The sequence below is a fragment of the Aotus nancymaae genome, unplaced genomic scaffold, assembly GCF_030222135.1.
Source record: "Aotus nancymaae isolate 86718 unplaced genomic scaffold, 86718_ANA_hifiasm-v0.15.2.pri h1tg000006l, whole genome shotgun sequence".
Lineage (NCBI taxonomy): Eukaryota > Metazoa > Chordata > Mammalia > Primates > Aotidae > Aotus > Aotus nancymaae.
Genome location: NW_026988417.1, coordinates 47517725 through 47542537, shown reverse-complemented (window position 1 = coordinate 47542537; position 24813 = coordinate 47517725). Strand labels below are relative to the sequence as shown.

Sequence of the window (24813 nt, the reverse complement as noted above, 5' to 3'; positions counted from 1 at the left end):
TATTGATACAAAACAAATTACCCCATTACATAGTGGCTTAAAACAACAAATAGTTATTATCTGTCAAGATTTGGAAGCAGTTAAGCTAAGTGCTTAGGGTTCAGGATCTCTCATGAAATTGTCGCCAACATGGTGCCGAAGTTATCTGAAGTTTTTCTGGAGCTGGAAGTTCCACATCTAAGGTGACTCACTCTCATGGCTGTTGGTGCAAGGCCTCAGTTCCTCATCCCCTTTCCACAGGGCTGCTCATGACACAGCAGCTGGCTTCTTTCAGAACCAAGAGAATGAGACTAAGACAGAAGCCCCAATATTGTTTATAATGCAAACTTGGAGTCATATACCATCTCTTTCATTTTATTCTCTTCATTAGAAGTCACTAAGTCTAGCCTACACTCAAAGAGAAGTGAATGAGGTTCCACCTTTTGAAGAAAGTGCAGGATCATTCATGGACTCATTTTTAAAACCACAATAAAAATGCAGTGTTTTGCATATGGCAATGTGCTCAGTATATGATATGATTTGGAGTTTGGATGTGTCCCCACTCAGATCTCATCTGGAATCACAGCTCCCATAATCCTGATGTGTCATGGGAGGGACCTGGTGAGAGGTAATTGAATCATGGGGGCGGTCACCCCCATGCTGTTCTCATGATAATGAGTGAGTTCTCTTGCGATCTAATGGTTTTATAAGGGACTTTTCCCGTTTTGCTCAGTACTTCTCCTTCCTGCTGCCATGTGAAGAAGGATGTGTTTGCTTCCCCTTCCACCATGATTGTAAGTGTTCTGAGGCCTCCCCACCCCTGTGGAACTGTAAGTCAATTAAACTTCTTTCCTTTATAAATTACCCAGTCTCAGGCAGTTCTTTATAGCAGTGTGAGAACAGACTAATACGATACACTTTTGTTAAATAGATCGAAGGAATTTCCTTAGATTGTGACATAAAACTTTTGGAAACTTTCTTTCTGACAACTTTTATCCCTGCCCCAAAAGATAAAGCAGTATTCAGTGTCCTTTCCAGTTCTAAGACCTCATGTGCCTCCATGATCAACATTCAAATCACTATCTTCTGTGCAGATGGTGCAGTTGGGTCGAGTTCTCCCCACTGCCTACCTACTTGGTTCTTCGGAAGGAAAATCACTTCATGGGACCCCTCTGTGTGTTAAGCTTTGCTTGCTGAGAGCCTGGTGGCCTGACTGATTGGAGGCATCAACACAGTGTGTCATGTACAGCCGTGAAGTGATGTAAGCATGGGGAAAAAGATAACCCCTCGCAGTTCAGGGAAGGATGGTGATGGGCTGCTGCTGATGGTAGATCCATAATAGTAACATGCACATTATTCTTCTAGTAATTAGACTTAATTTGTAAACATTTCCCCCCAGTTTGTTGCAAGAAGGATTTAAAATTGTTTGATTTTTACAAGTAGTCCTTCCAGCTCATCAATAAATCAATGTCCAGTTGGGTGCAGTGGTTCATGTTTGTAATCCCAGCAGTTTGGGAGGCTGAAGTGGGAGGATTGCTTGAGCCCAGAAGTTTGAAGCCAGTCTGGGCAATTTAGTGAGACCTCTTCTCTACAAAAAATTAAACAATTATCTAGGCTTGGTAGCAAGCACCTATAGTCCCAGATACTCCGGAGGCTGAGGTGGGAGGATCACCTGACCCCAAGAGATCAAGGCTGCAGTGAGCAGTAATCACACCACTGCACTTTAGCCTGGGCAACTGAGAGACACATTGTCTCAAAAATGAAAAAAAAAATCCTATTTTTAAGCCTTAAAAAGATAGACATTTTTAATTATTTTAACTCCATGATGAAACTTCCTTATACTACCCCACATTCTAATTTTTATCAAAATTTAGGGAAAACAATTTGGAGAAATATTTTTATTAAGCAACATAGTTTATAAATTGAGGTAATTTCCCACTGCATAGATACCATGTTTTTGTTTTTTTTTAAGTTGAGGTTCTTCATGTGTATTTTTCCACTTTCATTAATCTCTTCTTTTTATCATACATACTTTTCTTTCTTAGATTTGCCCAGCCAATAACTTATTTTAAATGTTTCATAAAAAGTATTTGGGAGTATTCATATGAAAATGATGGTTGTTTTCATAATTGTGTCCTTCTTTGTAGGAACCAAATCTGAAAAAAAAAAAAAAAGTCATTGACATGTAAAAACCATTCAGAAAGGTATGTTCTTATGCAAAATTTCAACCATAAAATAAAATAGCAAATGAATAAATAAAAAGGATTCATGCGTATGGGAAAGACAAACTAAAATTTTAACCCCCAAAGTCCTCTTTCCATGGTTATGGATAATTCCAAAAATATAACTGTTTAAGAATTATTGGCTAAAATTGCTGAAAAATAAGCCTACATTCTCTCTCTCATCTTGTGTTTGAATAATATTCATTTTATAGGCAAAGGAGTCATGAAACCCAAAATGTTATTCATGTTACATTTATACATATAAAAATCTATTTTGGCAGAACTTCTAAATCTTCCACATGTGTTCATGTGCTGCAGATTTACTCTTTACTTTGCACATGAATAACTAGTGAATTATACAGCTCTGGTTGATATGATAGAGTAAAAAAGGCACTAGAAGAAAGCTAAGACTTGCACATATGAGGCTACTTCCTTCCTTTTCTTCATAAGCAACCACAATATCTAAACTCTACAATGTAAGAGACAGGAAATCTGCTTCCTTTGTCATCTTAAAAGGACAATAATAATAAGGAATACAAAGTTTAGCATAACCTTTGATTCTGCTATTTCACATCTGGAGATAGACCCCTAAGGAAGTGATCAAGGACATGCTCAAATAGATAACAAGTCCCTAGAAGACTCTTTATAGTAATAAAATAATAAATATGCAAAAATAACAAAATTGATTAGCAATATTTTGGGGTATCCATACAATGAAATGTTATGCAATCATTAAAAAATATTTTTAAGAAGAATACTTGATTATGGAATGAAGTTCATAATATACTATTTGGATTAAAGAATCAGATTAGCAAATATACACACAGATATACATACATATATACATACATGTGTCATAAATTTACAAAGGTGGGATAATTGTGTGATGTATAGATATATACAAGAGTGATGTCAACAAGGTGGCAAAATAGGACTTTCCAGTGCTTGTCCCTGTAGAAACATCCATTTGAACAACTATCCATATACAAAAATATATTCCCAAGAGCTAAAGATTTCAGATGAGAGAATATATTCACTTGAATGTATCAGAGAAATAAAAAAAAGACTCGTTGAAAAGGGTAGGAAGGACAACGTCACGTTACTTCTATTACTCCTCCCCCAAGATTAGGAAGCACAGTAAGTAAAGAGATAGGTACTCTCTGCACTGGGTAAAAGGAGTGAAGTAAGCACTTAACTTTGCCACAGACCCCAGCACCAGGCCTAGGCCAGTGAACATCGGCATCAGGCTGGCACCACGCTGGCACCCACAGATCAAGCTTCCAGGCCCACCCAAACACTAGGCCAGCCCCAACAGCCCCAGGCCCTTCAGCCCCAGCAAATTCAGGCTCCAGGCCCACCCAAGGTTCCAGACTGACACCAGTGCCAGGCCACCCCCAGAAGCCCCAGACTCCAGGCCAGAACACTTGGACCCAGCCTTTAGGCCTGCCCCAGCTCCAGGCCAGCCCTGTGGTCCCTGACTCCAGTGCCCATGGACCTGGCCTCCAGAGCAATACCCACAGACCCAGGCTTCAGGCCCACTCAGTGCTAGGCTGTTCCCTATGCAACCAGCTCCAGGCCACCCCTCATAACCTCAGGCACCAGGCCAGCATTGTCAATTCCAGGCTCCAGACTGACCCCTGTGAACCTAGGCTCCAGGCCAGTTCCTGCAGCCCCAGGTAACAGAATCTAGGCCTGCTCCAGCAACCCCAGAGTACAAGCCCACCATAAGACACCCAGCACTAGGTTCAACATAGGAAGCCCAGGCTGCATGGGCCCAGGTTCCAGGTCTATCTTAATGGAACCAGGCACCAGGCCCATTCAAGCACCAGGGTGGCTCCTGCAGACTCAGGCTCAAGGTCTAACCCCACACATCTACCCCAGGAATCAGGTTGGTTCTCATTGCTCCAGACTTCAAGACCAGTCCCTATTGACATAGGCTCCAGGTCCATCCCAATGGACCCCAGCACCAGGCTAGCCCCCATAGACCCAGGCACCAGGCCTATCCACTTGCTGACCCAGGCACCAAGCAAGTCTGCCCAATAACTCTAGCATAAGTCCACCCATGAGCCCAGCTAGACACTCCACTGAGAATCTTTGGACTAGCTGACTGGTAAAGGCTTTCCCTGCCAAAGCCCATCTGTAAAGACTAGAAGAGGTACCCACTTTTTTAAATGTACAGATACCAGTACATGGCCATAAGGATCACAAATAATCAAGGAAACATGATCCCACCAAAGGAACAAATAAAGCACAAGTAACTGACTCTAAAGAAATGTAGATTAAAAACTGCCTAATAAAAAAATTCAAAATAATCATCTTAAAGAAGCTAAGTGAGCTACAAGAGAACACAGACAACTAAAGAAAATTTTTAAAAAAGTACATAAACAAAATGAGAAGTTCAATAAAGAGATAGAAATCATAAAAAAGAATGAAACAGAAATTCTAGAGCTAAGGAACATAATGAATAACTAAATTGAAAACTTCAATAAAAAGATTCAACAGCAGACTCAATCAAGCAGAAGAAAGAATCAGAGAGCTCAAAGTCTGATCATTGAAATTACCCAACGAGAGTAATAGAAAGAAAAAAGAATGAAAAAGTGAGAATAGCCTACAGAAAATATAGGGCATCATCAAGCAAAACAATATAGGTGTTCCAGAACAAGCAGAGAAAGAAGGAAAAGGGAGAAGAAAGCTTATTTAAAGAAAAGCAGCTGAACACTTTCCAAATTTGGAGAGGAAGATTAACATGCAGATAATGAAGCCCAATGAACCCCCAATATATTAAAGATAAAGAGATTGTCACCAAGACACATTATAATCAAATTTTTAAAAATCAAAGACAAAAAATTTTTGCAAGCAGCAAGGGAAAAGCAAAGAGAAAAACATTCAAGAGAACCCCTATAAGACTATCAGTGTGTTTCTCAGTAGAAACCTTGCAGGCCAAAAGAAATTGAGATGATGTATTCAAAGTGCTAAAAGAAAACAACTGCCAACCAAGAATACTATACAGCGAGCCTGTCCTTCAGGTATGAAGGAGAGATAAGGACCTCCCCAAACAGAAAAGCTGCAGGAGTTCATCATCATTAGATGCACTTTATGAGAAATGCTAATGGGAGTTTTTCAAATTGAAATGAAAGGACATTAACAATGTGGATACATATGAAAGTATGAAACATCGTAAAGATAATAATATAGTCAAATTCAGAATACTTTAGTACTATAATGCTGATGCAGCATCATTTTAAACTCTAGTGTAAAAGTTGAAAGACAGAAGTATTAAAAATAACTATAGCTACAAAAATTTGTTAATGGATACATGATAAATAAAATATGTGATTTGGGACATCAATAACATAAAATGTAGTGGGAGGAAAAGCTAAATCTCAGTTTTTATATGCAGCAGACAAAGTTGTTTTCAGCTTAAAATAAATAGTTTTGTTTTATGTAAGACTCATGTTATCTACAAATAAAAAACCTATAGTAGATACACCAAAGATAAAGAGAAAGCAATTGAAGCATACTACTAGCAAAAAAATCATCAAATCATAAGGGAAAGAGGAAGAATAGAATGAAGGAACTATTAAACAGTGAGAAAACAATTATTTAAATGGCAATACTAAGTCCTTAACTAAATTAAATGGATTAAACTCTCTAATCAAAAGACAGAGTGGCTAGGTGGATTTCAAAATATAAGCTATAAGAAATGCTGCCTATAAAAAACTTACTTTACCTTTAAGGACATACATAGACTGAAAGTAAAGGTTTGGAAAGATATTCCATGCAAATGATAACCAAAAAAGATGAGGGATGGCTCTTCTTAGACAAAGTAGACTTTAAGTCAAAACTATCAGAAGAGACAAAGAAGGTTATTATATAATACTAAAGGGCTCAATTCATCAATAGAATAATTATAAATATATGTGCATCCACCATCAGAGCATCTAAATATATTAATAGAACTAAAGGGAGAAATAGACAGCAATACAACAGTAGTAGGGGACTTCAATACCCCACTTCCAACAATGGATAAGTCATTCAGACAGAATATCCACAAGGAAACAGTAGACTTGAACAACACTATAGGCCACATTGACCTAATATAGAGAGCGTTCCATCCAACAGCAGTAGAATATACATTCTTTTCAAGTGCATATGAAAGAAAAATAAATTTGGGGCCCCAAAATCACTAAGCTAGAGGGAAAAGTCAAGCTGGGAACTGCTTAGGGCAAACCTGCCTCCCATTCTATTCAAAGTCATCCCTCTGTTCACTGAGATAAATGCATATCTGATTGCCTCTTTTGGAGATGCTAATCAGAAACTCAGAAGAATGCAACCATTTGTCTCTTAGCTAACTATGACCTGGAAGCCTCCACCTTACTCTGTGTCCCGTCTTGGCTTCCAGTTGTCCTGCCTTCCTGGACTGAACCAATGTTCATCTTACATATGTTGATTGATGTCTCATGCCTCCCTAAAATGTATAAAACCAAGCTGCACTCTAACTACTTTGAGCACATGTTGTCAGGACCTCCTGAGGCTGTGTCATGTGTGTCCTTAACTTTGGCAAAATAAATTTCCTAAATTGACTGAGACCTGTCTCAGATTTTGGGGGTTCACATGTTCATGAAACATTCTCCAGGACAAATCCTGTTAGGCCACAAAACAAGTCTTAACAAATTCGAGAATACTGAAATTATTTTAAGTATCCTTTCCAACAACAATAGTTAAATTACAAATCAATAACAGGAAGAAAACTGGAAAATTCACAAGTATGTGGAAATTAAACAACACTTTCCTAAACAGCCAATGGATCAGAAAAGAAATCAAAAGGACAATTTTAAATTATGTTAAGACAAGGAAAAATGGAAACACAATGTACCAAAGCATATGGGATGTAGCAAACACAGTTTGAAGAGGAAATTTTTATAGCAAAAACACCTACATTAAGAAAAAATAAAGACATCAAACAACCTAAATTTATACCTGTAGACGCAGAAAAAGAACAAAGCACAATGTCAATAAAAGGAAGCAAATAATAAATATCAGAGCAAAAATAATGAAATAGAGAACAGAAAAATAATTAAAAAAAATGAAACTAAGAGTTGGTTTCTGAAAAGATAAAATGGACAAATCATTAGCTAGACTTACTAAGAAAAAAAAAGAGAAAATCAAATTAATAAAATTATAAATCAGTGTGGAGATGTTACAACTGATACCACAGAAACACAAAAAATCATAAGTGACTACTATAAGCAATAATATGCAAAAAAAAAAAAAATTGAATAGCCTAAAAGAAAGAAATAGACCAATTCATAGTAACAATCTACTGAGACTGACTCATGAAGAAATACAAAATCTGAACAATTCAATAATGCATAAAGAGATTGGATTAGTAATCAAAAACCTCCTCAAAAGCAAAAAGCCCAGACCTAATGGCCTCACTGGTGAATTCTACCAAACATCTAAAGAAAAATTAGGCTGGGTGTGGTGGCTCACATCTGTAATCCCAGCGCTTTGGGAGGCCAAGTGGGCAGATCACCTGAGGTCAGGAGTTTGAGGCCAGCCTGGCCAACATGGCGAAACCAGGTCTTTACTAAAAGTACAAAAATTAGCTGGACATGGTGGCAGGTGCCTGTAATCCCAGCTACTCGGGAGGCTGAGGCAGGAGAATTGCTTGAACCCAGGAGGCGGAGGTTGCAGTGAGCCGAGATCGTGCCATTGCACTCCAGCATGGATGACAAGAATGAGACTCTGTCTCAAAAAAAGAAAAAAGAAAAGAAAAATTAATGCTCATCCTTCTCAAACTCCTTCATAATTGAAAAGGAGGGAACACTTGCAAATTCAGTTTATGAGGCTATTATTAGCCTGATACCAAAGCCAGACCCGGACACTACAAGAAAATAAACGTATAGACCAATATTCCTAATGAACACATGTAATAAATCCTCAACAAAATACCAGCAAACTGAATTTAGTAGTACATTAAAAGAGTCATACACCCTGATCAAGGGGGATTTATCCTTGGGATGCAAGGATAGTTAAATATATGCAAGTCAATAAATATGATACAATGTATTAACAGAGTAAAAGACAAAAACTATATGATCATCTCAATAGATACAGAAAAAGCATCTGAAAAATTCAACTTCTTTTCATGATAAAAACTCTCAATGAATTAGGCATAGCAGGAATGGACCTCATCATAACAAAGGCCATATATGACAACCCACAGCTAACATTATAGTCAGTGATGAAAAGTTGAAAGCTTTTTCTCCGGGATCAGGATCAAGACAAGGATGCCCACCGTCAGCACTTCTATTCAACGTAGTACTGAAAGTCCTAGCTAGAGCAATTAAGTAAAAGAAATAAAATACATCTAAATTGGAAAGGAAAAAATTAAATTGTCCCTATTTGCAGATGACATGATTACATATATATCTCCTAAAAACTCCACCCAAAACCTGTTAGAATTAATAAATTCAGTAAATTTGCAGGATACAAAATCAGCATACAAAAATCAGTAGCATTTCTATATACTACCAATGAACTATCCAAAAAAGAAATCAAGAAAACAATCCCATTTACAATAGCATCAAAAAATACTTAGGAATAAATTTAACCAAGGAAGTAAAAGACCTGTACACTGAAAACCATAAAATAATGATGAAAGAAATTGAAGACCACAAATTTATGGAAACATATCTGGTGTTCATGAATTGGAATAATTAATATTGTTAAAAAGTTCATACTACCCAAAGCAATCTGCAAATTCAATGTAATCCTTATCAAAATTCCAATGACATTTTTCACAGGAATAGAAAAATGAATCCTAAAATTTGTGTAAGACCACAAAACACCTCAAATAGCCTAAGCAATCATGAGCAAAAAGAACAAAGCTGGAGGCATCACACTACCAGATTCCAAAATACACTACGAACTTGTAGTAATTAAAACAGCATGGTACTGGCATAAAAACAGACATACAGGCCAACGGAACCCCAAACATACAATGGGGAAAGGACAACCTTTCCAAAAAGCAAGGGTTGGGGAACTGGGTATCCACATGCAGAAGAATAAAATCGGACTCTTAACCTCATACCATATACAAAAATCAACTCAAAATAGGTTAAAGATTTATAGGCTTCAAACTGTGAAACTACTAGAAGAAAATATCAAGAAAAATCTTTGACATTGGTCTGGACAATGATTTTTTCAATATGATTCCTAAAGCACAGGAAACAATAGCAAAAATAGACAAATGGAATTCTATCAAACTAAAAAGCTTCTATATAGCAAAGAAAACAATCAACAGAGTGAAGAAACAATCTATGGAATAAGAGAAAATATTTACAAACCAGTAAATATTTCATCTATGTGCACTTGGCTCTTGTAAAAAATTTTTTAAAAGAAAAAAATTTTAAAAACCATATATAGTTGAGTATTCTTTATCCAAAATCCTTGGGACCAGAAGTATTTCAGATTTTGGATTCATTTTTTGGAATATTTGCATTATACTTACTGTTTGAGCATCCCAAACCCAAAAATACAAAATCTGAAATGCCCCAAGCATTTCCTTTGAGCACTGTATCAGTGCTCAAAAAGTTTTGAATTTTGGAGCATTTTGGATTTTGGATTTTGTTACTTGAGATGTTCATCTTATATCTAATAAATGGCTAATATCCAAAATACATAAGGAACTCAAAAAGCTTAATAGCAAGAAAACAAATAAACTGATTTTTTTTTTAATGAGTAAAGGACCTGAATAAACATTTCTCAAAAGAAGACATCCAAATGGCCAGCTAGTATGTGAAGAAACGCTCATCACTAATCAGGGAAATACTAATTGAAAGCACAATGAGATATCACCTCACACCTGTTAAAATGGCTAGTTCCAAAAAGGCAAAAGACAACAAATGTTGGCATGAGATGTACAGCAAAAGGAACCCTTGTTCATTGTTGTGGGAATGTAAATTATTATAGCCATTATGAAAAACATTATGAAAGTTCCTTTAAAAACAAAAATAGAACTACCATATGATCCAGCAATCCCACTTCTTGGTATATGTCCAAAGGAAAGAAATTAATGTTTTAGAAATATCTGTACTCCCACATTCATTGCAGCATTTTCACAATAGCCAAGAAATATAATTAACCTAGGTGTCCATTGACAGATGAATGGATAAAGAAAATGCAGCTATATATATATAAATACATATGTATGGAATAGTATTCAGCCTGAAAAGAGAAAATCTTGTTATTTGCAGCAACATGGATGCACCTAGAGAATATTATGCTAAGCGAAATAATCCAGGCACAGAAAGACAAATACTTCATAATATCATTTATAAGTGGAATCTGAAAAACTGAATTTGTAGAAGCAGAGGGTAGCATGGTGGTTGCCAGGGGCTGGGGGGGATGAGAGTTGAGAAGTTGCTGGTGAAAGGATACGGTTTCAACTAGGATGAACAATTTCAGGAAATCTATTGTAAAGCATTGTGACTGTAGTTAATAATAATGTATTGTATATTTGAAAATTGCTAAGAGAGTAGATCTTAAATATTCTCATCACAATTTTAAAATGAAGGCCTGCCTTTTACTTATGCCTTTGTTAATTTCATAATTAAACTGAGTGGGAAAGCAGATCTAGCTCCCTTCACAGTTGGTTTGGATCAATCTGCAGTTGTGGTTAGCCAAAAATATTTTGTTTGGATTTCTCTGCACTCCTGCAATATGAAGAATAATGACACAAGAAAATCTTTTTCTTTCCTGATTTTCTAGCTTCCTTTTAAGAAACCAGCTCAATCAGCAAAAGGAGGGAATCTTTCTATTTTACTTCTACTGTTACTACTGCAAATACTAATGTTGCTACTGCAGCTACTGTGAAACAATGAGCATCCACTATGCACTATTCTAAGAACTTTATGTGTCATTCGTACCTCAAATAACCTTAGGAGGCAGGCACTACTATTTTTCCCATTTTTAGATGAGGAACTTGAGGCTCAGAGAGGTTAAGCAGCTGGCTCACAGTTACCCAGCTGTTCACTGGCAAGAGTGAAGATTTGAACCAGAGAGATGATCCCAGGACCCAGGCTCTTCCCAGTCACATTACACTTACACAGGGCAAGATCAATACAGGCATTGGAACAAATCGAGACTTGGTGATAACTCTCCTCACATTCATCATCTACACTTTGGTACAATTTTTTCTTGTTATAAGGAGGAACAAAGAAGAAAAAGAGAATGGAGAAATTTCTTTTTCCCCCCAACAAAATGAGAGATGTTTATCGCTATTAGCTGGTAAAATTGGTAGAAATGTCAAATAATAATAATATATATGATATGTTCTCTGTTTGGCTTTATGTGGAAGTTTCCTCTCATTATCCAGTCATGGGGGAGAAAAGAGCACATACTCCAACTCATATGTTTTGCTCCAAACAGATTTCTCTTTTAAAAACAAAACAAGGCCAGGAGCAGTGGCTCATGCCTGTAATCCCAGCACTTTGGAGGCCAAGGCAGGTGGATCACCTGAGGTCAGGAGTTCGAGACCAGCCTGGCCAATATGGCGAAACTTTGTCTCTACTAAAAATACAAAAATTAGCCAAGCATCGTGGCGTGCGCCTGTAGTCCCAGCTACTCGGGAGGCTAAGACAGGAGAATTTCCTGAACTGGGAAGTGGAGGTTGCAGTGAGACGAGATTGTGCCACTGCACTCCGGCCTAGGTGACAGAGCAAGACTCCATCTCAAAAAAAAAAAAAACCATTATATTTCACATGGTAATGAATTTTTCACATGCAATGTAAATGAATTATCCATGATCCATAGTCTCAATCCTAACTGTACATTAGAATAACCTGGAAAAAGTTTTTTAAACCCCAAAACCCAGGTACCACCCCAGGAGGTAGTGATGAAATTAGTCTGGGCTGGGGCCCAGGCAGTGGTATTGTTTTAAAAGCTGTCCAGGTGAATCTAATGTGCAGCCAGAGCTGAGAATCCCAGCAACTCAACAATGCTAACAGGCTTTCTTTCCACTTATCAGTTTCATCACTGACTAGCCATGTGACCCCAGTGAGGTTACTTCATGTTCTTAAGCTTGAGCTTCCCCATCTATTAAAAGGGGACTGACCAATAAGAATGAACTGAGATAACACAAAAAGCACCTAGAACAGGGTCTGGGACGTAGGTGCATTCAAATACTTGCTATCGTGGGGGTGGCAGTGATGATGATGGTGGTGATCATGATGATGATGTGACCTTTTTTAACCTGAGGTTACAACAAATTTCTTGATTCCAGAAAGCAAGCACCATAATTTCAACCCAAACTGGATTTTATCACCTTTGCCACAGGCTTCCTTACCTGGAATAAACCTCCAGGACAAAATATAATTTCTAGCTCATTTTGAGGTAATATGTAGGTTCCCTAGAGGGATGCAGTAGCCATAACTAGAACTACAACATAAAGGAACTCACCTGGGATTAAAATGAATTTTCTTGGGAACTTCTCTGTGGTCTACAACCACTTTCTGGTTGTCTCTATAATTAGTGGGATCATCAGGGATCCTAAATTTTGCCATCTGAATTTCCGAATCACTCAGTTCAGCATGGGAGATTCTTGCATAACCCAACCTGTAGCAGAAACAGAAATGGTTTGTAAAGATTTTATTATTATATAGAAATCTAGTGAGATCCAAGTGATAGCACCTTCATTATTAAGCCAGTTTCCCACTTCTAACTCTACTCTGCATATCACAACTGGAATTAACTGAAATCGTTAATCTAAATATTGACAAAATATTACTTTTATGATATAAATGAATAAGGAATATGTACATAGATTTAATTAAATATTCTTAGCAACCTTACTTTACTTTTTTTATACTAATGAATATGCTATCCATACAAATTGCCTCCCACACAGTCATGTTTTGAGTTAATAACAGGAATTCTTCAGAATGACAGGGGTGTTTGCCTAAGTTCTTTCTTACCTTCAAAAATCCAAATGCCACATGCATATTTTCAGCCAACTTTCAGGTCCAAAATCAAAGATTTTATATATATTATATATATCTCTAAGCCAAAATATAAAAAATATATTTTATATTTTGGCTTAGAGCTTTCAATTCAAAGCACTTTATAGACATCATGCAAAGAGTTCTTATTGAGAAGCTCACGTGGAAAACAGGGGGATCCATGAACAACAACAAAGAATTCATTTTATTTTATTACATTGTGCTCTTCTAGAAGAAAAGAATTAGGTCGGCTTCAGTCATTCATTTATTCAATGAAGCACATATGTGTATATATGGAGTGCCTACCACATGCAGGCACCATTCTTGGTGTTGGGAACAAGTTGTGAATAAAATTAAGTCCTTGCCCTCATGGAGCTTTCATTCTAGTAGGGCAAGATGCATTAAACACATATATATGTTCACAATCAGTCAGGTGGTGATAGATAAGTAAGCACTGGGGTGAATGCAGAGTAAGGAGGGCAGGCAGTGATGAGTAGCAGAGGTTGCTATCTTATGGTGGATGGTCAGGGCATATCTGCAATAAAGTGACACTAGAGCAAAAAAATCAATGAAGGGAGGGATCAAGCCATATAGATACTGGAGGAATGGTGTTTAAGGAAGGGGAGCAGCAAATGCAAACATCCTGAGATGGAAATATGCTTGGTGTTGTGGGGGCCAACTTCACCATGACCAGAGTGAACTGCATAAGAGGGAACGTGGTAGGAGATGAGATTGGGGTGGGGTAGGGCGCGGTGATGCAAAGCCTTCCTCACAGGCCACTGTGAGGACCTCAGTTTTTTTTTTTTTTTTGAGAGTGAGATGAGAATTCATCAGAGGGGTCTGAAGCAGATGTCTGTGACAGCTACCAGATAGAGAATCACCTTTGGGGAAAGGGTCAAAGCAGGGAGACAAGTCAGGAGGCCACTGCAATAACTTAGGTAAAAGATAATGGGGGCTTGGACCTGAGTGGTAGGAGACATGCCTGTAAGTCCACACAAAATTGAAACAGAAACCCAGAGCCAGGACTGGCAGAGGCAGCAAGTCTGCCCACCGGGAAAGGTAAGCAGAGCTGTGACTGAGCATCAGATGCATCTCTGAGCTGTCAGACAGCTTAATGCATTTGTCTGGGCTCAAGTCCTCAATCTGTGCACTTCTGTGTAATTCTAGGTCACTGTCTTTAGTAAATCTAGGTTACTTATTCCCAAGTCTCAAGATCAAAGTTCTAACCTGTTTCACAGACACTGCCTTCAAAGATACTCCAAAAGCCTTGAAGCTGAGGAATCTGACAATCCAAATCTTCCATTAAAACAGAGGCTCTCCCATTGTTGTCCAATAAGTATTTATTAAGCACCTACTACCTACTACATGTAGGGCATTGAATTTGGTGACTGAGATGAAAGCTTACAAAATTAGTTTTGTGAACAGAAACTGAAAAACACTAGTTCCTAACTTCATTAATATGGGAATTTTTTAAATTATCTTCCTATTTTGTATTCCCCCCAAAATTCATTTATTGAAGCTCTAACCCCCAGTGTGGCTGTATTTGGAGATAGGTCTTCTAAGGAAATAATTAAGGTTAAATGAGGTCATAAGGAGTCGGGGGGCTGATCCCACAGGAGTACTGGCTTTATAAGAAGAGACACCAGAGAGCTCACTTCTCTCTCTGCAGGCACCTGCCAAGGAAGGCCATGTGGGCACATGGCAAGAAGACACTTAGTTATCTGTAACCCAAGGGGACTGTCCTCACCAGACCCCAACCCTGCTGCCACCTTAATCTTGGTCCTAGAATCTCCAGAACTGCAAAGAAAATTAATTTATGTTGTTTAGACCACCCAGTCTATGGCATTTTGTTATGGCACAGAGTATTAAATTTATACATAAATACATATACATATTATATAGTGTTATATATAGATTATGTATATATATAAACTCTGCCATCCCATTCTCCTAAGGAGAGGTAATAAAGGTTTCAGAGCCCAACAGTGAGCTATTATGGGCACTGGTTACTATAAATACCACTGTTCCTTAGTGCCCAACATTTTTTACAACTTGAACTTATACCTGTTTCAGCGTATATGAAAAGCTATTTTCTAGAATTTATGATATCCTTATTAAAACAATCAGTTTAACAAATATTTAAACAGAAACAGTGTTTTCAATCTGAGATATAAAATACTTTACAAAACTCACTCTTCAGCACCTTCTCTTTTACCATAACACTTTCGAAACACCAAATTATAGTCAAGCTATCTGTCCTGCAGCCATCTGGGCATGTGATGGGCCTTTTAGAGTTTTTGAGTTAGTGGTGTAACCAGAACCATCTTAATGTCTCGAGGACCTCCTTGGCCCACCTCAGTAAGCATATGGCTTCATGGAGTTTGTCCAAGAACCAGTCAAGGTCACTATTTTACTAAGTCATGTCCAAAGTTCTTACTAAGGATCCACAGAGCCTTACAGGATCTGTTCTCTTCCCCGCCTGCCCACACACTCTCCCCTTCCCTCCTCAGCCACCCCTCATCCCACTCTACCCCAACCCTTTCCAGCCCCACTAGCCTTGCCTTTCCTCAAACACATGAAGCACTCCTGCACTGGGGCGTTTGTACTAGCTCATCCCTCTACCAGGAAGTATCTTCTCCCAGGTGGCCAAATGGCTCCCTCTTTCCAATCTTGGCTGAAATGTCATCGTTTCAGTAAGACCTGCTTAGCTCCCTACTTGCAATCCCACCCCACCTCCATATTCTGGAAGTTCCTTCCCCTGCTCAGTTTTTCTCACCACTCTCATCATGTAAAATAGATCATCCTGCCATTATTTATCATGATTGTTATCCGTCCTCCCTCCACCAGCACAAGGATCCTTCTCTGTTTTGTTTACAGCTTTGTCCCTGGTGCCTGGCATCTATTTTGCCAGATCAATACTTGTTGAATGGCAAATGGGGTCTAGAGCAAGAGAAACTAACAATGTGCTTTCACTGGACTGTAACTCATAATGGAACAAGCCATAGGACCACTAGGAGAGGAGTAGACTCCATGATTCTATATCATCCCAGAAGACAACTATTTTCTCTCATAAATGTGGGCCACAGATCTTAGAAAACAAGGTTACTTAAGGAGTGATTCATTAATGCTGGCCCCTATCTTCAGGCACGAAATGCAAGACACCTTTGGGTGATGAACTGCTCTATATGAAGAAGAGACCAAGACTCAGAGAAGTCTGTCCTAAGAGCCCACACCAGGGCTCCCCACACTGCCCCCAGGATGACAGTTAGAGGCCTCGGGTCAAATACCTCCAGACAGATTCTGTCCTAACAAAAGAGCCCTTGCAAGTTTTAGGGAAGGTCTCCAGCATGCTCCCTTCGGGGAAGAACTTTGTACGTAGAGGAACCTGAGAACCAACCCATTGTCTACATTATCTACCCCCACCTGCCATACTCACATCACTTCTCTCACTCTACTCCGGCCACACTGGCCTCCTTGCTCTTACTCCAAAACATCCAGCATCCTCCTCGCAAACTTTCTCACTTTCTGCTCCCCTGCCTGAAGTGCTCTTTCTCAGGGTATACACAGCTGGGTCCCTGCTTCCACTTGGGGTACTGCCCAGAAACCACTCCATCATACCCTACCCACTCTTTGTAACCTACCACAGCCACCCCCAGCACTCCCTGCCTTCTTACCTGGATTTATTCTTTTTCTTTCAACATGCGTATCTCCACCCGGCATAGCCTATTATTTCTTTTTTTGTTGTTGAGACAGAATCTTGCTGTCACCAGGCCGGAGTGCAGTGGCGTGATCTCAGATCTCGGCTCACAGCAACTGCCGCCTCCCAGGTTCAAGCGATTCTCCTGCTTCAGCTTCCTAAGTAGCTGAGACTACAAGCATGCACCACCACACCCAGGTAATTTTTATATTTTTAGTAGAAATGGGGGTTTCACCATGTTGGCCAGGATGGTCTCAATCTCTTGACCTCGTGATCCACCCGCCTTGACCTCCCAAAGTGCTGGGATTACAAGCGTGAGCCAGCGCACCAGGCCATAGCCTATCATTTCTTATCTGCTTATTTTATGCCTCCTTCTACTTCAATGTAAGGTCTATGACAGTCAAGGATTTTGGTTTTATCCTATTATTTCCCCACTCCCTAGAACAACACCCAGTACATAATGAGGATTTAGTAAATACTTGTTGAATAAATGAATGATTAGTCCCTCTTTTTTGGTATTAAATTGTTCTTTGCTTTATCAATACAAATACTGCCTGTAAAACCGATTTATACAGTTACATATTTGAATTTTAAAATCTCAGCTGTATTATTTTGGGTCAAATATGTATGTATACAGTCATGTGTCATGTAATGACAAGAATATATTCTAAGAAATGTGTCATAAGGTGATTTCGTCATTGTGTGGACATCATAAAGCATACTTACACAAGCCTGGATGGTATAGCCTACTACACACCTAAGCTATATGATATGGCCTATTGCTCCTAGGCTACGAACCTGTACTGCATGTGACTGTACTGAATATTACAGACAGCTGTAACACCGTGGTAAGTATTTGTATATCTAAACATAGAAAGGTACGGTAACTTATGGGACTACCATTGTAGATACGGTCTGTTGTTGACCGCAAATGTCATTAAGCAGCACATGACTATACATGTTCAGATACGTATTATCCAAGTATATCCCATACATACATACGCATGTATATGATATACTTGGGTAATATTTTTATGTGGAATGATCTCACTACAGTATAGTAATGGCCCCAGCAAATTTAACTTAACTAGAGATCTCACTACAGTATAGTAATGGCCCCAGCAAATTAGTTAACTTACCCAGGATTATTGATTAGAAGCTGGCAAGGCTGGAACTCAAGCCCAGGACTTTCTCATCCAATGGTTCATGATGTTTCCACTAAATTATACATTCAAAACTGGTGCCATTCCTCACATGTGTTGACAGCTACATACTCACCGTGCTTAATAGCCCACACAGTGTCCTCTTATATAATTAAACTTAATTTGCTTAGCTATTTCTACCTTTGTAAATCATGAGACTGTGCCTTGAAAAAGATGTTAAATTATATAGTCACATCAATGTTTATAAAAAGCAACACAAAATAATTGCTTCCATAAAGCTGTTTTTCCTTCTCAGATAGACCCAGAAGGTCACAGTAATAACAGATTTAAAAAAACAACAACAACAAAAAATTAAACCCCTGAGCTCACCTGATCAGCCCTCGATACATAATGTATTCACACCATCTGTCATGATCAGTGCTGTCGATATCCTAATAAAGAACAGAGAGGGGAATGTTTAAAGCATAAAAAACAAAGCTCTATTCTGCATTGCCAAAGAATGTGAGAGCTACATGATAAATATCCCTTTGTACATGCTGTTTTCTCTTCCTGGTTCCTACTGATCTTTTTCAGTCCAAATTATTTGCTCATTCTACATATATGTATTGAGCACCTACTATGTGCCCATCTAGCTCCTGTACTACATGCTGGGCAAACAAAGAGGAAGAAGGTCTGGAGAGTGACTTAGGTAAATCAGCCATTACAAAATAGCCCCTGGCTCCCAGCAGCTTTCCAACTCTCTCATCCCCAGCAGCACTGACCGCACCTTCATCGGTCATCCTCTGCAGTACTTTACACACACTAGCTACACCAGCGTGTCAGGTATCTGTTTTTATGTCTCCATCCTCCCACTCCTGCACAGAGGGACTCTTAATCACTTTTGGTCACCTGGCACTCAGCATGAAGCCTGGCGTTGAGCAGGTGCTCAATCTGTGTTTGTTAAATTGAATCATGGAAATAAGAACATTTTGAGAGCAATCATGAGTCTTTTTGATGTCGAGAGCTTGGGACCAGGGTTATTTTTCATCAAAGAAAGCCAACAGAAACTATTCTTTTCTATCATGTGTTGAGAAAACTATAAATATGAAGCTTTCATTCTGAAGAAAGAAATCTTCATTTTCTTCTTTTTAAATATCTTATAAATTAAAAATATACATGACTTTTTATCATTTTTTAATTTTACTATGAACATTTAATTAAAAACACATTTTTAAATCACTAAAAAAAAATCACAATTTATTATATAATTCTTTATTTTTTTCTTAAGCGTAGTGGTAGACACATGGAGGTGTATTAACTAACCTTTATTGTTGTTTATAGTACACACATGCATATACCCTTTGTATACATATAAAATTAAAATAAATTTTTAAGATTAAATTTAAAATGTTAATGATGAAGGAAATAAAGAGCACTGTTCTGGTTTGTCTTGGGAAAATATAAAACTTTAGCTGTAGCACTGGGAATAATAAACTATAAATCTATTTAACTATCATTTTATTTATTAGATTTTTTTAAAGATGCTGTAAAGTTTTAAGACTGCAGAATTTAAATACTCATTTCTTAAACAGAAAAATTTGTGCATCCAAGCATTAATGATTAAAACTCTTCTCCACATTAATAAACTTCCTTCTAGAGAAAGCAATATCAGAATCCACTGCCAATCTTGACACAGCTTTTGACCATGACGGTGGAAACCAAGAGAGGATTAAATGAAAATCAAATCAAGTTTTTCTCCCTCAACGCCATGCATATTCCTCACACACACGCATGCACATTCACGCCCACAATGTAAGTATGCCCTTATTAGGATGCAATTTCCCCTTAGACTTGCCAAAGTTCATCTTATCTAATAATCCTTTGAGATTTGTAGACCATGTACTCACACATTTCTCTTATTTGATTTTCTACATACAGCCAGACACACATAATATATGTCATGTAAGTGTGAGGGCTTTGCAGATGCTATCTTCTATTTCATCCTCAAACAACCCTATGATCCCACAGATTTTGCTCTCACCACTTTGCAGATGTGGAACTTGAGCCCCAGAAAGGCTAAGTAACTTGCCCCAAGGTCACACAGCTGGTAAATGCAGCTAGTAAATAATGAGAGACCATGTGATGAGAGAGACACTCAGTGCCAGAGCCCAGAGGCATGTGTGAGGCTATCTTAGACCCTCCCACCATAGTTAAGCCATCAGCTGACTGCACAGGAGAACTCAGGCAAGAACAGAAAACCACCCAGTCAACCCATGGAATCATGGGAAGATTCAGCTGTTACTGTTTTAAGCCACTATGTGTTGAGGTGGTTTGTTACACAGTGATAAACAACTGATGCAGTCTCTGTGGCTGCACACTTTCCAGGTTTTCCTTTTCCTCTTCTGAACTCCCCTTACTCCCTTTCCTGAAATCGTCTGCTTTCTCTTCTTTCACCTACACCCCCATGATAACCACATTCAATGTGGCTTCATCAGGGTTTTCTTGGGTCTTCCTTTTGCACTTCTCTAATTCAGCAAGCAGTATCACCCACTTCCATGGCTCAACGCTTCCCTACACGGTGGCCACTCCTTAATCCATAAGTCTAGTTCTCACTGCCCTTCTGGAGTCCAGATCCATATACGCACCTGCCTATTGGACATCTCCATTAATGTCCCACAGATGCCTCAAACTCAGCCCAAAGCTGAACTCATCTTCTTCGTAAAACTTTTCTTCCTTTTGTATTCTCCATGAAAATAAATGTCACTATCATAAATCCTCTGACCGGAGCCAAAAATCAAGGATCCATCTGTGGCTCCAAGGCTAAGTCATACAAGGCAATACAGGCTTTTTCTTGTTCTCTTGGGATACTCACTATTGGAAGTCAGCTACAAGGCAGGGAGGAAGCCCAAGTAGCCCATGGTGAGGAATCCAAAGCACCAACTCGCCACCTGTGAATCATCTACTGAGTAGATCCTCCAGTCCCTGGCTGAGCCTCCTAGCTGATCCTGCATGGAGCAGACATGAGCTATCCCCATCGAGCTGTGTCCAAACCGCAGATTCATGAGCAAATAGATGACTGCTGTTGTTTTCACACTCTAATTTCTGCCTATCCAAAAATGCAGAGACTAACTCATCTTCCTAATACCTGCCTTGCCCTTCTTCCAAAATTATAATATTTTTAGCTTAGATTATGGCCATCAGGACTAAACATTATACCTCTCGACTTTCTGTACAGCAAGGTATGACCATTAGTCTAAATTCCCATCAATGAAATTTAAGTAGAAGTGTTAGAGATCAGTTTCTGGGACTTGCCTTTAGAGGGGACTGGCATATATATGCTCTTGTACCCTTCTTTATCACTTCCTCTATCCTGCTAACTAGAACCTAAAGACTGCTGGTTTGGGAATGGAGGCCTTGTGAAATGGAGCTGCAAAATAGAACACAGATTCACCACAGAGTGCCATTCCAGTGCTGATTCACATGCCCAGACTTTTATATAAAGAAATACACTTGGGAGGCCAAGGAGAGTGGATCACCTAAGGTCAGGAGTTCAAGATCAGCCTGGCCAACCTGGTGTCACCCCATCTCTACTAAAATTACAAAAATTAGCTGGGCGTGGTGACAGGTGCCTGTAATCCCAGCTACTTGAAAGGCTGAGGCAGGAGAATCACTTGAACCTGGGAGCCAGAGGTTGCAGTGAGCTGAGATCACACCGTTGCATGCCAGCCTGCATGACAGAGCAAGACTCCATCTCAAGAAAGAAAGAGAAAGAAAGAAAAGAAAGAGAGAGAGAAAGAAAAAGAAAGGAAAGGAAGGGAGGGAGGGAGGGAGGGAGGAAGGAAGGAAGGAAGGAAGGAAGGAAGGAAGGAAGGAAGGAAGGAAGAAAGAAAGAGAAAGAAAGACACTCTCTGTTATTTTCTGTTACACTTGGCCAGGCGCGTTGGCTCAAGCCTGTAATCCTAGCACTTTGGGAGGCCAAGTCGGGTGGATCACCTGAGGTCTGGAGTTTGAGACCAGCCTGATCAACATGGTGAAACCCCATCTTTACTAAAAATACAAAATTAGCCAGGTGTGGTGGCGCATGCCTGTAATCCCAGCTACTCTGGAGGCTGAGGCAGGAGAATCACTTGAACCTGGAGGCGGAGGATTGTATATTCACAATCATGAATATACAAGATTGTGCCATTGCACTCCAGCCTGGGCAACAAGAGCGAAACTCCACCTCAAAAAATAATAATAAATAAATAAATAAAATAATATTACACTCCAAGAAGAGTTAAAGGTTAAAGTAGCAAAATCAAGAAAAGATGGACAAGCTTTTTTCTCTGCAGATATTATTTAAAGACATGAAGTTGAAAACAGTATGAAAGGGACTAAGACATCTGCATAGGGCATAACTAAACCCAACAATCATTTTTCTCCTTATAAATTAATTCATTTGGCATTCTAGTATATATGTATCAGTCTCCTGAGAATTTGACTTGTGTGGCAGTTCCCCAGAACGTGATTATATTTTGGGACACTGACAAATTCAAGTGTGTTAGACCTGAAAAGGTACAGTAATTCACTATCATCTGCTGTGGCCCTGTCGGCTGATTAGCCATTCTCTCTGTGTGACATTTCATTTTGTCTTTTACTCTCAATGTCATAATTAACTTTCATAATGTGCCAGATTGTGTTTTCTAAACATGGCTACAACAAAAATCTCACTTTCCATATAGTATTCTTATCCTGTGGTTTTGATATTCCTCCCATCAAGAGTTGAATGTGACCAGACTTGTGACAATAGCAGAAGTAACAGTATATGACTTACAAGACTACGTGGCACAATGCAAGATAGGCTTTTTCTGGTTCTCTTGGGATACTAACTATTGGAAGCCAGCTGCCAGGCAGGGAGGAAGCCAGTAGCCCATGGCGAGGAACCAGGGTCCCAAGCCCAAAGCACAACTTGTGAGCTATAAATCACCTATGAAGTAGATCCTCTAGTTCCTGGTTGGGTCACCTAGCTGACCCTGCATGGACCAGAAATGAGCTACCCTCTTGAGCCCTGTCTAAATTGCAGATTCATGAGCAAATAGATAATTGCTATTGTTTTAAGCTAGCATGTTTTGTGGTGATTTTCTATGCAGCAGTAGATACTCAGACTGCATATTAAATTGTTAGGTGGGGTTGGTTTTTTTTTAAAAAAAAACATGAAAGGAAAAAGAAGCATTTTACTTGATAAATCAGAAATCCTATTAAGATTATGTTACCTTCACATTGCCATGTTCAGTGAGCTGTAGATAATCTCTGGAACCAGGTGCTGAAGTGATATATCCCAGAAATATCACTTGATTAGAGCTACTTTTCAGTAGTTCTGAAACAGCAATAGCCTGCAATTTCCTGTCGAGGTCATCTCTAAAAAACGTAAAAATAGGACCCTTTATTATATTTATAAAACAATCTTTAAAGAGTCTTACGTACCTCCATCACCAAAGAGTATCTGCATATAGTGTACAAACCCAGTCATTCCTATTCAGGCAGATGTCTTAATGTTATACAAATGAACAAGACCTAGATATAGTGCTTCAAACGAACAGGCTGACAGACATTTGGCTAAGAACATGCTCTTTCTCCACAAATCATTTAGAGTCAAGTTAATTTAAATCTACTCTAAATACAGCATTTGTTCAACTTTTCATCAGAAGAAATTAAATCAATAATGTGAGAACTCACCATCAGTATTACATATAAAGAATTAGTAGTTTTAAAAAAAAGTAAACAGAGCCAGGAATACTGATAACATGGAGAATCCTGACATTCACAGAGCATATCAGGCTTATGTAACCTAAGCTCCTTCAACTGAATACTTTTTTTCTTTTTTTTAGAGACAGTCTAGCTCTGTCACCAGGCAGCAGTGCAATGGTGCAATCTCAGCCCCCGGCAGCCTCAACCTCCTGGGTTCAAGCTCTTCTCGTGTCTCAGGCTCCTGAGTAGTTGGGATTACAGGCATGTACCACTACACCCAACTTAATTTTTGTATTTTTAGTAGAGACAGGGTTTGTCCATGTTGAGCAGGCTGGTCTTGAACTCCTAGCCTTAAACAATCCACCCACCTTGGCTTCCCAAAGTGCTGGGATTATAGGCGTGAGCCACTGCACCTGATCCAATTGAACACTTTCTGAAAGCCCTCTTGGGTTTTCAAACACCAGCTGAATATGGTGGTTTTATTATGCACTGTAAACCTATAACTAAGATACTTAGGTGGGTACATCAAGCTTCTGGGGGAGTTTAGAGTCAGTTTGTTTGGGGGAAAATAGGACATCTTATTTTACATGATCCAGCCAGGAAAACAGAAACACCCTAGGTGTTTCAAACGAAGCGAATTTAATATAGGGAATTGGTTAGCTAGGTGATGGGAAGCCAGATAGGAGTTAATGAGGCAATCAGAGGTTAACAACAATGAGAAACCAGTACTACCTCTACAGCTAGAAGGACAACAAGAAGAGATGATATTATCAGAGTCCACAAGCCAGCACTGACTGGTGGGAGATGGAGCTATGGAGGAGGCTTCCCAGAGGAGCTGGGACCATCCAAGGAGGAGCTGGAGCCACAGAAGAGATTCACCTGTTACCAGAGACACCCAAGGAAGCAGAGAGAGAAAGGGAGAAATACCCTGGCTTCTCTACTCCCTCCAACCTTGCACTAGTGCCTCCCATTGGCTAAACCTACCCAGAAGCCGGAAGGCAAAGGCACTGTGGGAAATGTAGTTCCCTGCAATGCATAGCTAG

General features: G+C 39.1%; 1 protein-coding gene across 1 annotated transcript in view; it reads right to left on the bottom strand.

The window, feature by feature from the left end:
* Positions 1-1875: 1875 nt before the first annotated feature.
* Positions 1876-24813, bottom strand: part of CWH43 (cell wall biogenesis 43 C-terminal homolog) — a 59626-nt gene continuing 36688 nt past the window's right edge. Inside the window, exons 12-15 of the mRNA XM_021670374.2 lie at positions 23296-23440; positions 18434-18495; positions 12666-12821; positions 1876-2135 (exon numbers count right to left, since the gene is read on the bottom strand). Coding sequence (XP_021526049.2) covers positions 2057-2135; positions 12666-12821; positions 18434-18495; positions 23296-23440 — 442 coding nt within the window. The 3' untranslated portion in view covers positions 1876-2056. The remainder of the gene's footprint in view (positions 2136-12665; positions 12822-18433; positions 18496-23295; positions 23441-24813) is intronic.